At 41.9% G+C, this 15115-nt stretch overlaps 1 protein-coding gene across 1 annotated transcript in view; it reads right to left on the minus strand.

Moving 5' to 3' along the window:
* Positions 1–1244: 1244 nt before the first annotated feature.
* The window catches only part of kif5ab (kinesin family member 5A, b), a 56462-nt gene continuing 42591 nt past the window's right edge, over positions 1245–15115 (minus strand). Inside the window, exons 20-29 of the mRNA XM_030052444.1 lie at positions 13783–13884; positions 13088–13148; positions 12883–12954; positions 12557–12661; positions 10249–10465; positions 9041–9359; positions 8238–8299; positions 5848–5875; positions 5193–5305; positions 1245–3081 (exon numbers count right to left, since the gene is read on the minus strand). Coding sequence (XP_029908304.1) covers positions 5206–5305; positions 5848–5875; positions 8238–8299; positions 9041–9359; positions 10249–10465; positions 12557–12661; positions 12883–12954; positions 13088–13148; positions 13783–13884 — 1066 coding nt within the window. The 3' untranslated portion in view covers positions 1245–3081; positions 5193–5205. The remainder of the gene's footprint in view (positions 3082–5192; positions 5306–5847; positions 5876–8237; positions 8300–9040; positions 9360–10248; positions 10466–12556; positions 12662–12882; positions 12955–13087; positions 13149–13782; positions 13885–15115) is intronic.

The raw sequence follows: 15115 nt of genomic DNA on the forward strand, positions 1-15115 counted from the left end.
GCTCTGTTTTGTTAAAGGGCAAGTAAAAAAAAGTCAAAGCGACCCTGGCCCCGCTAACTCGAGACAGCTCCTGCTGTCCCCAGAGCATACATACATGCACACACACGCCCACACACACACCAACACACACAAATATAGTCTCTCCACTGCCCCTTGTAGCCAGTGTCAACACTCTCATCCTGACTGTCTGATCAGGAGGTCAATGGAGAGTGTGTGATGAGGCATGGAGTGATCATAAGTGTGTGTGCCAGTGGACACACTGTAAAAAGTCTCCATCGTAACATTTAGTCTCTTATTCGGTGTTCAAATCTTGTGTTTCTTCAAACAAGTGAAATAAATAAAGCCAGTGGGATGAAGCAATCCCACATGTTTCCAATGCAAATCAACTTGGCACAGGTTTTTCTTAAATCAAGTGTCATTTTCTTGAAAGTAGCAGACTGATCTGCCTTGTTTCAATATATTTATACATCTTCTAAAAAAAAAAAAAAATCCCTGAAACAGTTAAAAAAAAACAAGATTTTTTTTACACTATGAGACTAAATGACTTGTTAAGATGGAGATTTTTTTTTTTTTTTTTTTTTTGCAGTAATACTCAGTAACTCAGACTGTACCTGTATAGTCTGTATACAGTATATCTCTCTTTTGGGCTCAGAAATCACACACCTCACTGGTTGATGAGGTGGCATCACTTTATCATACTGTGTGTGTCTGTGTCTGAGGATGTGTGTGTATTTGTGTGTACGTCTGAGGGCTAAGACAGGGCTGCATCAGCGGTGAGTGCTCTTGATAACACTCACCAAAGGGTTAACATCGCTGAGGGAGCTTATGCACAGCAGGCTATTATAGAGCAAAATCCTCTGTGTATGATTCCCTGACAGCTGCATACAGGGCTTTGGTTACAATCTGAGGTGGTTCACCAAGAACCGTTGTGTTAGTCAGTCCCAAACAAAAGGATTTTGGAATGGCAGCTGTACACGTGCAAGTATTTTCATGTAATGAAAAAGCAGTGTAGACCCAGTGGAGTTCAGAAACCATTAACATTCTGCAGAATAATAAACACCATCAGCATAAATACATTTACAAATCAAAACAAATAGATACATTACATTCAACAACGGCTACAAAGTAAGAATAAATAGCAAATAAATAACATCTCAAATCAAACAAATGATAAATAGCATAAATAGTCTTTTTCAACCTACAACTGGCAGTATAAAAATAGTTGCTACACAATCCCTTAAAGGTTTTTTTTTTAGTGTGTCACTCACTTTCTTTTTAATCTTCCATGCTCTTGAATGAAATGACAATGACTGAACAGCTCAAAGACAATCCCTGACAGGCAATTTGTGTTGGGACAATTTACAGATTAAAGGTCTCTTTACTCTGACACTGAAGATCCTCTATAAACGCTCAGGAGTCTGATGTGTTTTTTTAGGTTTCCCTTCCCCTCAACCTTACCTACAGCTCTACTGTAGTTGTTAGAAGAAATTTCAGAAGGCGTTGTGCTACAGTGTAAAATGTCAAACATGCTGTGTCGCTTGATGTTAACCACTGATAATGCTCTTATCTGCTTTTACCACCGTGGTTCTTGTGGCACTGAGTGACACAGTGCCACTGGCAGAGCAGGTTGGACTATTAGCTTGGCACTATGATCTAAAACATGGCAGGTTTACTGTTCTTGTGAAGCTAACGAGAGGCAAACAGCATACTGTAATAAGGGATCTACGTATCTGAAATATATCCTCCAAGGATTGAAAAATAGAAAATTACTGTGTCTTACCCATGAGGAATTACATATATATAAATTTACTTTTTCCTATGTTTTATTAATTTGAGTAAAAAAAGGTCTGATGTGAGAAAGTGTCTAGAATTAAGGCTTGGCCAAGCTCTCAAGCTCTGCTCTGCGTGTATATGTACTGTATATGTGCGTGTGTCTAGGTCTGTGTGTGTGTATGTGTGTGTGTGTGTGTATGTCCAACCTCTGTATGTGTGTGTCAAGAGCTTGGCCCAGAGGTGAGGTCAATAATACACCTGTTGAAGGGGAGAAAATGCACAGACAGCACAGCCTGTGATGGTGCTGACTAAATTACCACATGCTGTGACAAAGCGTTACGGATTTCTCTTCATTTCTTATTGCAAATAGCCTAAAATATTTAAGGGATGCATGAGAAACTCTTTGGGACAAACGGGCAATTCAGCCCTCAGGTTAAATTGGGATTTGCTTCGGAACCAGAAATCATTTGGGTCTTCAGTGGACTGTGATCATGACTGTAATGATGAGCTTTTATTTTCTAGTAGGCAATCCTATTTATACTGCCTTTAAATATTGCCTCTGTGCTGGTCTCTAGAACTGGAACTTTCCATGGTAATGTCCCTCTTCTTGTGCTAAACACAGCTCACTCTTCCACTTTTATGACTTTCCTATTTAATTTTACAACAGGAGAATGAAGCCACTAATAAAAATGAACAATAAAGGCCAAAAATAAAAAAGAAGACCATATTGCAGAGTCAAAAGTGTTAGTAAAGTGAGCTAAAGGTTTATGCTGTTGTCTCTTTTTCTCAAGATGGTTTAAGTTCTGACTCATATTCATTTTTTTTTTTTTCATGTAAAATCATTGTTTATGGCAAAATCTTCAGCTTCACCTACACAGTGCCTACTGCACTGAGGCAAACAGCACGACCTAGTGGCTTCTCATATTACTGCATCTTCTCTTTCCCCCCCCCACCCTCCTGTTTGAGGTCTCTGCATATTCTAACTAATGGGGGAGTGGGGAGGGAGGGAAGGGGTTTAGTGAGCAATATGGGTAAGCTGCCAGGTCTAGACAGCGCTTTGCCAGGGTTCCTACTGATGCCCACACCTACCACACATCCTCTACAAAGTGCTGGAACGAAGGGGGACTGAAGAGGAGCAAGCAGGGACAAGGAGGAGGGATACAGAGAGACGGGGCTGGGAGGGAGGGGACAGAAAAAAAGATGGAGGTCTATTTACTACAGGTGTGGATGAGAGAGGTAGGGGAGGCTGGGAGGACAGTGTTTGGCTGCATGCGGATTTACAGAAGAGGCTTCAGAAGAAACAGCCACCTAGATTACAGAAAACAGAGAGAGATAAAGAGAGAGAGAGGGACAGACAGGGACAGAAAATGAGAGACACAGACAAACATATTTGAGAGTGAGAGAAAAAAGGGCGGAAGGGAAGGAGAGATAACAGCCGGTGAGTCATGCTAACATCGCCAGAAGGAGCACGTCTAGAAACATTTCATGTCTGTCTCTGCTGTGAGTCAGTGTATTAATGAACTGCAGGGAAGACTCAGGGGCCAATTTAAACTTTACAGAAAGTAAGATTCCCCTGCACCCTGCAAAACTGATATTTATTCTGCAGGAAACTTAAACCCAGCTTGTGATGCCTAAATGATTAAAATTTCAGCACTCATGCAGCACAACCTCAAGCCCAGGATTGGCACATTAATATTGCTGTTTTTGTTTTTTGTTTTTTTGGAATAAATTACAGCGTAATTACTGTTAGGGTTATATTACAACGTTTGTTTTCCATGTACATTTTCGTGTGGTCTTACACTGCAAAAAAAAAAAAAAGAAAATCACCCCCAATGACAAGTCATCCCTTCTCATTGTTAAAATCTGCCAGTGGGATGAAATAATCCTACTTGTTTCCAGTGCAGTTTTATTTGCTTCAGGATTTTTTCTTTTCTTTTGTGGACAAATGTAAATATGTTTAAAGAATTCAGAATGAGGCCGATCAGCCCACCGGCATCAAGAAAATGACGCTTGATTCAAGGACATTCAAGGAAATTGGAAACAAGTGGGATTATTTCATCCCACTGGCAGATTTTTTACTTGTTTAAAGAAAAGAGGGTTTAACTATTAATATGAGACTAAATTATTTGTTAAGATGGAGATTTTTTTTAGCATTGTAGTGACATGTGAAACTGCATATCTGGTGCTGAACAGAATAACAAAAGTAGGAACAACAAAAATAGTGGGTGAAGTAAAACCCAGTGGCTGTGATACTCTGCTAACACCATTTCCCCCCTTTATTTTTAATCCTCTCTTTCCATATGGGTGTTACATAGAGGAATATTTTTTTTTTTTATATTATTACAATCTGTAACCCTAGGCATGGATTTATAAAGTAGTTTCCAAAAACAGAATGCTGATCCGAGACAGATGCTGTTTCATGGACACTTTTATGCAAAGTGCCTTACAGGACCATGAGAGCAGACATTTTTAGCACGAGTGGCAAGAAATAAGACCCTCAGCCCCGGCAGTGCTGGTGACGTGCTGCAACCACTGAGCTACACGAACAGGGAACTGAGTCAAAAAGACACTTAAGTCAAAGAAAAGAAAGGTTTTATTCCAGAACATATCCCTTCTAAAATAAATAAATAAATAAATAAATACCAAAAAAGCAATCGCACTATTCCTAAAATACGGATGGCTGCTCAATTTAAAATGTTACTATTTTGAAAGCAAAAGTTGGATAGCTTGTAGTGTCTGTGTCATTGCATTGGCTTTAGGTTTGTCAAGTGGTGGTGCTGTCCTGTAGCCAAACCCTGGTTCATATTAACACACACTACCAGAGCCCAGTGTTGGGTGAGGTTTGTGCCACATGACAGCTGCATTGGAAATACATGCATGTGAATTTGTAGGTGATCAGTGAAATTTAATCTTGTCATTTGAATTTGAATTTTTCGATACTTTTGCTTGTATGCTGAGGTTTGTAATTCACTTTTCCAATATTTACTTTCAATTTAATTGTAAAATAGATTCCAAATTAGCTACCTGTAGTGCAAACCTCATGCTCGACATAATGTTTCAAAGCCATAATGCCAAATTAAACTCTTGAAAAGATTACAGATTATGGCAATATCCAAGTACTTGGAAATCTCAAGCCCAGTACAAATAGATGTGCGACTAATATTGACCAAGGAGCAGCTGAATGCGAATAGCGCATTACTCTCACTCACTCCCCTGGCTCAGGTTTTACTGCGCTGGTCTGGGGATTTGTGTTTCTTTAGGCTAGTGCTGCAACTATTTTGTTGGTTTACAGATGCTTTTTTTTTTTTTTTTTTTTTTTTTTTTTAGAACCAACAAATAATGTCCTGAGGGTACTATTTGTAATAGCAAATAGCAAACAGAAACCTTCAAAACTTCCCCGTGTGTCTCTGTGCTCTCACCTGCTCGGGACTATTAGCTGGCCGAGGCCTCCGGCTGCCGGCTGTAGCGCTGGGCTGGCTCCTGATTACCATAGACGTTACTTCTGGACACAGAATTCACATTCAGAGACATGCTACGCATTGCACCAGCAGCACAGACCGCAGCACCGCCATCACCAGCGTGACCAGCGTGACCAGCACCGTCCCCAGCAGCAGGCACAGCGGCGGCGGCAGCAGCAGCAAGAGGAGCAGTAGCAGTGACAGCAACAAGGGGGCAGCGACGCAGCAGAGAGGCACAGCAGTGAGGGAGGGAGAGCAGTGACAGCAGCCGTGGTTAGTTATCAGGGAAGATTAATTCATTCAGGTTGGATGTGGCATTACATTCCCAAGCTACAGGACGTATGTGTCATTACTGACTAGATTCATACATAGTAAGCATTGTGAGTAGTCATTTAATCGTTAATGTCTTGCAGAATATTCCCAGTTTTGCCCTTTGCTCTGTAACTGATGGCTGGCATTGGCCTCTACATTTAGAAAATAATTCAAGATATTCAGATGATGCCAAATGGTTAATAAATCCTCTACAGGTGACTTTCTGGGAGTTTCTGCAGGACACAGGTGAGTCAGCAGGTGAGCAGATAGAGGTGGGTGTTGAAATCAGTGAGGGAGTGCTTACCTGTTGTCATTGATATCTGTGGTGTTTCCTGTGGACAGACAGAGGTGTGTAAGGAGGCAGGCAGGTGCACAGTGAGAGGGACGGTGTGGAGGTTTGGGGAGTGGATTCGTCACAGACACACACACACACACACACACACACACACACGGCCTTAACTGGAAGACCAAAGCCATCAGAGATCAATGGCTTTGGAACAACCGGCTGAGTAATGTGGTAGCTGTGTGGAGGAATTTGAGATCAATACTATAATAATAAAAAAAAAAGAAAAAAGAAAAAAGAATGACGACTTAACTTGCTGCAAGTGCATTTTTTTAAAGCTAAAATTTCTCAAACTTAACAGGGTGCAGGCTGCGCTCAGTGCTGGTGTTTGGCTGCAAGGGTTTCATCGAACCCAAAATCGCGATGATAACTGCGGCACAGACTCGCCTCATTTGTGTGACATTTATTGTAAACTTACTGACACCAGCACCTCCCCAGGAAAGTGTGGGTAATACTGTAAATGTCAGACAAAAGTGGGCTGCTTTTGTCGTTGTTAATCTTGATATGAATAGCCAGCACATTACTGAGTGTGTGAATGTGTGTGTGTGTGTGTGCTCTTTTCTTATATTTGATGAGTTGGCTATTATCAGGGGAGCTCATGCCTAACTGGATTAGAAGGCAGTTCAATTTAGTCCCTCTGGCCAAGTTGTTGAGGTAGAAAAAAACTCAAAGGATTGTCAAATGAAGCAAAAAAAAAAAAAAAAAAATCCATCATGGCTTGTGGTAGTAATTAGGGATTTGTACTACTGGTCTTGCATAGCTATTTTGCTCCCAGGTCTATATCCTCTCCATTGGCTCTCGTTCAAAATCAGGCCAGTGAGGACAATTTAACAGCCAAAGTTAAAATCACCGCCAATGTGATAGCAGAACGTTCTGTCCAGGTTTGTGCTCCTGTTCTTTCCCCGGCTGCGTCCTTGCTCTTGCGAACAGATTACGTAAACACTTCCCTTGCAAAAATGCCACATATTCATTTTGGAAAACCTTTTCAACCTTGCAACCAAGTATTTATCATTCGGGTGTGTTGAAAAGTCTCATAATGTCTTAGCAGTCACTGATAGCGAATATTTTATGACTCCGGCTCTTTAAATATGACAGCATTTATGGTAAAAGATTCAGTGTTTCACCCCGGTATTTTCCTCCTGGCAGGGTGGGAGAGCCTTTAAAACAGTGTTGCGGCTACCATGGGAAACAACTTTCCATTGAAACTCCAGCTGATGAAACTCTTTCAGGCAGGTTAGCAGCTCCTTAAGGGAGGATGACCCACCGCTCCTATTCAACAGCAGCGAGAACTCTGGGATGCGCTGCTGCTTTTAAATTAATTTAATTTGCATAAATGAAAAACAATGAAACGCAAATGAAAATAAAATTTCATTGCAGGGTTTATAGATGTTCTTAACCGCATTCCTATCTGCTGTGGATGATTTGAGCGGCTGATGTCAGATATACAATAAAAGGCAAATAGCGTAGCAGCAAGTGATATATCGGCCTAACATGGTTTTTGACGTTAATTGATTATTGTTGGAGTTGTTACACAACTGTCAGCACTGGGTCAGAGGCTGAGGTGGGCATCCAGCCTGTCTGCCCTGCTCTGCGTCTGGCTGAGTAATGACACTGCAAGCCTCATCTATCTCCTCTGGAGTCTGCTGCTGATGGCCGCACACACACACACACACACACGCACACACACACACACACACACACACACACACACACACACACACACACACACACACACACACACACACACACACACATATACACACAAAGAGGCTGTCTGGCACCCAGACAACCACACATATAGTGAACACACTGAGCCATATGGAGACACAGATACCGTGATTTGAAGATACACACACACACAAACACACACACAGGAAGAGACAGAGCCTCCTCTTACACAGTGAACATGAATAATAATTGCCTGTTTACTGTATGGACACCACTGACCCTTATTAAAACTTGTTCTCACACACACTCACACACACACACAGCTATGGCTGAGACTTCACATAACTCAGACACCAATTATAGACCTACCATACAAAACCATAGAACCGAGAATACACACAAAAAAACAACAACAAAAAAAACAAAAAAAAACAGAATCATTATTGCACCAGTGGGGCCATCGCTGTAAATTGGCAGAACAGCCGGCACTCAGTAAGAGTATATAAAACAATGTTCAGACATAATGGCTGATACGACGGCATAACTGCAACTGAGACGAGAAGAAGTGGAATTGGCAACTGGGCCAAAGTATCATAAAAATGGCCGTAATAACAAGTGAAATTGCCCTTGTTGATCATGATACTCCTCATTATCTTAACTGACATAATGCGAGTAGCGCTCACCGTTTTCTGAATCAAGCATCTCCGCGGCCTTGTCTGTTTGGCTCGCTGGTTCAGCTGAAAGCCTACAGAGAACAGACGGAAAGCTTCGTGTAAATGAGACTTAATGTGCAAAAACTGTTGTGTTTTGATATGGATTTAAGCTTCCTGAAATAAATGTGCAACGTTATCATGCAGGAGTTTGTGGATATTGATTGTAAAAGGAACCATTCACCCAAAGGACAACAAAAAAGACATTTTCACACTCACATTTCACACTCAATCTATTAATCCATACAGTTTCTGTGTGATTTGGTGTGGTTTCCAGTTTGCCACAATCTGTCTGTCTTCTAGCACCCGAATACAACGAGGCTAGGTGGGTATTGATTTTTCTAGCTCAAACATTTGAGAATGACTGTGCAAAAAACTGAACAGCATCAGCTCTTTCCAAAAACTATGCCAATTAGACCCCAATAGATGCTGTGGCAGAATGGAAACCTCACCAAATCACACAGAACTCTGGATGAACAGACTGCAGTAATTATTTATTTATTTATTTATGTTTTGGTATTTTGGGTGAAGGCCACCTGTAACAGATACACACTAAAGTGTAATATAAATTCTTGCCATCATCTTCGCCATCATTCATCAAAGCTATAGTTCTCCTTGCAGTAATTCATAAGGCAAGATTTTTGAAAAACGAGTGATTCTGCATCCAAAACAGCAAATGTTTTACAACGATCCCTTCATTGTATCACATCCAAGAGCAAATCAGAGCGTCTACATGACTTTTGCTCATCCGCCTGTACACCACTGGGTTCACTCACATGTTGTCCTGAACATCGTCGTGCGTGTCGTTGTTTTGGTCATCAATATGCTTGATGGGGCTGTTCTGGTTGGAGTTGGCCTGTGGTGATCCGGGCTCACTCTCTGGGGCAGCAGGAGCCGCAGGAGCAGCAGGAGCAGCAGGAGCCGCAGGAGCCGCAGGAGCAGCAGGAGCCGCAGGAGCTGCAGGAGCAGCCGGCTGGTTGTTACTGTTGCTGAACAGAGCGTTGCTGAATGCAATGGGTTGATCGCTGTATCCTCGTATGAAGAAGGGATTTGTGGGAGAGCATGCTGGGTAGTGGCCAGGACGCACAGGCTTGGCTGTTGGCGGCAAAACAGAATTGATTTATTGGCTGGTCCATTTATTCATTCTTTCATCCAACCATTCATTACTTCACTTCTTCTGGGTTTAAAGTCACAATGAAACGGCTTTTTTAGAGGCTCTAGTTTCCTTAATTTGTCGTGTTTCCTGATGAAACAGGTACAAAGGCTGTCATATTTAAAGAGCTGAAACATAATGCACAAAGGCAGTTTTACCTGATAGGAGGGGCTCTTTGTTCAAAAATGTGATGTTTTTATAGGTTTAAATTTTTCATCTGAAGACACACAGAAGTAATGGGATTTTGATATAAAAATACAGAAAAAAACTACAAATATTATAAATTATTTAGCATTAATTGCAAACATTCTCACATGAAGACAGTTGAAAGAGTCATTTTCATTTCATTGTGACTTTAAAAGTGAAACACCACTTCTAGCAATAATAATTTTCACTCACATGGCTGGCATGTAATAGCATTCTTAGGTGCAACATAACACAGTGTTTTAGGCCTTTTGAATATATATCAATATTAATATATACTGCAATAATCAAAGGACTGTTCATAAAACAAATGGAATGGCTTGTTGACATGGAAACAGTTGTGTGTGTGATTTGATTATGGACTGAACTGCAAGAATGAATGTTTTAAACCTTCACTGTAATAATTTTTCAAAACTCTGTTCTGATACCAACAGGTCAGATTTGATAGATCACTGACTATTGACAGATTAGAAGATTAGGGGATTTGTTATATCATCTCAACTGAGATTATGTGGCTTTTATTAAAATGACACAATGGGCCATGTTATGTATAGATCACTGTTGGTGGATGTTTGTGTGTGTGCGCACAGAGACACAGAAGTGACATGAATGTTATGTGTGTGTTACCGATCTGTGCGGCGTGGGGCCTGCGGAGGGGGTTGCGCGCTCTCATCACGTCTTTGATGCGCTCCACCTCCTGCTGGTAGCGACGCCGGTCCTTCATGGCTCCCTCTTTAGCTTCCTTCAGTGCGCCCTCCAGGGCCTTAACTCGCTCAGCCGTAGACCGAAGGCGTTTCTCCAGTTTTGGAAGCTCACAGCGAAGATCTGCATTGTCACGTACCAGCTGTAACATACACACACAAACACACATATTCATGTTGTTCTAGTAATAGAGGCTAGGTTTCATGTTTGTGTTAGGGGTTATCTAGACAAAATAAATGAATAGTTTTTTTTTTTTATCTCTTTAAAGGTCTTTTGTATGCCATTTTAAACCTCAGTATATCATTGTCAATTTAACTGAGAAACTTTGGTACCATGAACGACTGGCACAGCTCCCGTCTCCTGTCAGTCGTATTTATAGGGCAAAACAATCAACTTCTCAAAAACCCATTCTGTTCCAAAAAGGATGTTCCTGCCTCCCCCCCCCCAAAGTTGATTTTTCTGCCTGTCTGTCATTCGTTCCGCCATCTGCTGTTGCAAAAAATTCTTATAACTCTAACTCTGCTTGCGGTAAAAGAACAGTGCTGCCTTTGTGTTTGTGCTGCACAGGAATCTCCTTTCTGAAAATAAAGCAGTCCACCAGATTTCTTGTAAAATCCAACATGGTTGCACACTATGTAAAACCAATCACTTCAGCAGGATTATCTTGCTTGTTTATGGTTCTAATGATGACTTGAAATCCACACTGAATTGATTTTATGATCATACCATATTACACACAGCACCTTCAATAAACATAGACAAGCGTAACATAAATTCAGTGACTAAGCACCAAGAGGAGAGTCTGCTGCTGCTGCTGCGTGGCTATGCAAACTAATCGACATCCCGCAGAGCAGCTTAGTGCCTGGGGCTACAGCAGTGAGGCAAAGTTAGCTGACAGTGAAAGAGGCCTGACATTACTGGGATTCGGCAGAACCACCAGAGGGTTAGTGGTTCTTGTTTAATGTTTGGTGGCAAATCGCTTTCACAAAAGACGGAAAATGAGGTCAGGTCTCCCACAGGAAGAAGACAGTATAAGTTGTAACTGGAACCATGACAGCTGCTGTGAATGTGAGTGAGTGGATAGGTAGATAGACAGACAGACAGCTTATATCTCCACATTGGGAATAATCATAAGAGCTAGAGAAACCCATATGTAGCCTCGGTGGACTGTCCACTGCTGTCTGTGGGAGTCTTATCGCTTCCCCCTGGCAGTGTGCTGATTTATGAGTGTGCCTTCAGTCTTCCCTTCCCACAGTATCAGCAGGTGGTGGATGGGATAGCCTCTCCCAGCAGCCACTTTAGAATAGGTTTCTGCCTGACAAGCTGCTGCAGTGCAGCTCTTGCCAGTCTGCGTGCCTGAGCGTCTGTGCCAGCCTGCAGAACATTTAGCACATCACGCTTAATTTGCTACTCTTAGGAGTGGAAATGTAAAACTGTAAAGGTGTGTGCGTGTGTCTCTGTGTCGGGGCGTATCCACATAGTTGCATTTGACAGGATGGGTAAGTGTGTGCGAGCAAAGAAACAGAAGAGAGAGACTGAGTGCACCTGCAAAAGCATTCATGCATTTGTGTATCCGGGTAACAGCGTGTTAGGCGGTGGAACTGGCTGTCCCAGAGGCAGCGGTGGTTACCACCTCCTGCTGCTTTGTTTTCAAGGGGACTTTTATCTGAAGTTGCGGTAGAAGCATGATTGATGGTGCTGGCATTACTTTTACCCAGAGGAGAGCAATGACAAACAGCACAGACTGCTCTGTATTTTAATTTGGCTCTCTCTTTTCTGCCCTCCTCCCATATTCTATTCAGCTCAGGCATTTCTGCCTTAGTGCTGGGCCACGGCACAATGCATCAGGCAAAGTGGGCAATTTGTTCTAATTTATACTGGAATGGTGAACAGGTAAAATGCTAATTTCTGCCACTTTTCCTGTTATTAATGGTTTTATATCAGTCTTTTTATTTTCAGTTATTTAATGTTATCTCATTTTACTATTACTTTTTTCCCTTTTAATTCAGCTTAGCCATTTCCTTTGTTTTATTTGTACGTCTTCTTTTAATTTTATCTCGTTTGTTTCTGTATTCTGAGTATGTTCAGTCCCAAGGGTTTTAAGCTGTATAGGCATTTGGTTGTTCCTATGCTGAAATGCAATCTCTAAAGCCCATTGCATTGCATTTGAGTGCACAAAATGTGCTATATAAATAAAGTTTGTTTTGTTTGTGTTGTGTTTTCTTGGTGGCACCTGTTTGTGAACTTTTGTAAGCTGGTCCAGGTTGTTTTCAAGAAAGGAAATCTTCTGTTTCTGGGTGGTGTACCCGCCACTATCATCAGGCTCCATTTCTGAACTCTGCAAGGGAGAGAATGCATGCTTCAGCATCGTGGGTGCATACAATGCATTATTTCTTAATACAGCACAACAGATTCACACTCAACCACTGCATTGACATACAGTTCCACAACAGCCATCTCTATCTATAATGTATGAGGCAAGTGTACATACAGTTAGCAAGTGTCAACATCTATAAATTGCTTTAAGGGTGCTGAGCAGGCTACTTGTGTCTCACTTACTTTTTTAACTCGAGTCGTGAGGTCTTGAACAAAAAGTTTACGAAGGTTGTGGAGAGTCTGGAGTTCACGAGCCTTCAGTCAGATGAGAGAGAAAGAGAGAGAGAGAGAGAGGGAGTAGTGAAGGCAGTGAGAGGAGTTGGAGGGTATCTACTTGATCACTGGCTTCCAAGGCAACCAAGTGAATTTAATAACAATAATGACTTACGACAGTCTCTTCCAGTCCTTTGAGATCCTGCTTGGACTGCTCATGTCGCTCATGAAGAAATCTAAAGATAGACAGACGAATAGACAGACAGTCAGACAGACACGTAGATGAGGGGTTGAGAAAAAAGTCATCATTATTGCACAGCATGACAGCTAATTTTAGAAAATTCACACTTGACTTTACTTCATAGTGTCCAAATGGGCGCTGAATTCCCTACAGAATAATTCATGAATAAAGAACAAACAGAGCCCAGCCAGGCTGACCCACTAGCGGGCTGTTACCCATCTGCCATCTGATGCAATAGGCTGCAAAGGTCAGTGCAGAGAGAGGCCTATTAGATGCAAGCTGCCAGATGCTACCTTATTCCAATATTCAATAATGAACAGAGAGAGGGAAAGAGGGAGAGAGAGAAAATTAATGAGAGAAATTACAGGGTTAGCCCTCAGCCAATTTCAGCTACAAGCTCAATGTATTCCTATATTCCAGAGAGAGAGAGAAAGAGAGAGAGACAGGCAGTCAAAGAGACAGAAAAGTGGATCGACAGGCAGAGCCATAGAAGAAAATAAAAGAAGACAAAAGGATGAGACACAGACAGAGAGCGATGGGAGGAGTGAATTAAAGGAGGCAGCTAGCCCCCGGGCTTCCATATGGTGAAGCATTTGAATGCTGGCCAGGCCGGTAAAGAGCAGACTCACGTCAGCTCCTCCAGCTGCCGGCTCTTGTGATGCTCCTGGTTCCTGAGACGTTCAAAGTCATCGTGCAGTTGCTCCAGCTCCAGATGCTGGCTCTGGTTACGGCTGAAATGTTACAGAGGAGACAGGGTTTCACTGGCCAAATTATTTTTATTTTTTTTTTAAATCCGTCCACCTTTCTACTACTTTCCAAGCACCTCTCTAACATTAACTCTCTTTAGTCACAGGGACATTTTCAGGGCACTACAATTTGTCCCTGGCCCTTAAACTCCATACTATTAGTTGCTTGTCATTTACAGTCTGCAGTGAGGGAATTTGAGCTTTTTTCTACTGCACTAGTTTGAAGTTGCTCTAGATAAGTCAGCACGCATGCGATAGATTCAAACTAGGAATGGAAACACTGATTAGGTACGGTGGGCTCTGTGGGTTAATTTAGGAGTTGGAACTGTAGATAGTGTGGCAAATGATTCATTTTTGCAGAAAACTGTCAGGGCAACCGATGTGGGAAGGTGACTTTCCATGAACTGTAACAAACTGAACCCATGTGACCATATTTACAGTCATTCAGTACCCATTTTGTAATGTGTCTTATAAGGAGCCATTTTAACATCGCATGAAAAACAGAACTCCAGCTGCTAGGTGAAGAGAGGTAGAATATCCCAAGAGTGAGAAAACTTTGCCCTGTTGGGTTAATTTGGTAGTGAAAAAATAGCTTAAGAATTTTAGAATTTGCTGAGTATTCTCTGGAACTGCTTTAAGGATCATATTTAAATGGCATGATACCGCTGAATGGACGAGGCAGGCTATTCTTCCAAGAGGAGATCTAAATTCTATTTCAGACGCCTTTCCGCTCCGCCAAGAAACAATTTCATGGCGAGACACTACAGCATTACCGAACCACAGACTTAAAGAGCTTCATAGTATCAGGGATGGATGCACATGTTAGAGCACTTGCAACACTACTGAGCAAATACTGCAAAAGAACAAAATGAGAGAAAAATGTCATACTATGTCTGATGGAGCTACAATGATGGGACAGAGGCTGTGCTTGGACCAGATGACCTGAGCTCATACTGGTGAGCATGGCCCTCTGACCCTAACCCCTAACACTGAGCTCGAGTGGTGCTGCTTTGTTGCTGACTCTGCACTCTGACCTGCCTGTGTGAACAGGTGGAGTTTCCCTACAGGAATCAATACAGTATGGCATTAGAAAACTTCTCAAAATGCCACAGTACTTATAACACAATTGAGAATGCTTTGTTTTCTTTAAGTATCGGTGTTGTCTGATGGTTGACAGCAATCGATAAAGGCCTCTCATTAAGCACGTTAGAAATCA

The sequence above is a fragment of the Myripristis murdjan genome, chromosome 5 (assembly GCF_902150065.1).
Source record: "Myripristis murdjan chromosome 5, fMyrMur1.1, whole genome shotgun sequence".
In the NCBI taxonomy this organism is placed as follows: domain Eukaryota; kingdom Metazoa; phylum Chordata; class Actinopteri; order Holocentriformes; family Holocentridae; genus Myripristis; species Myripristis murdjan.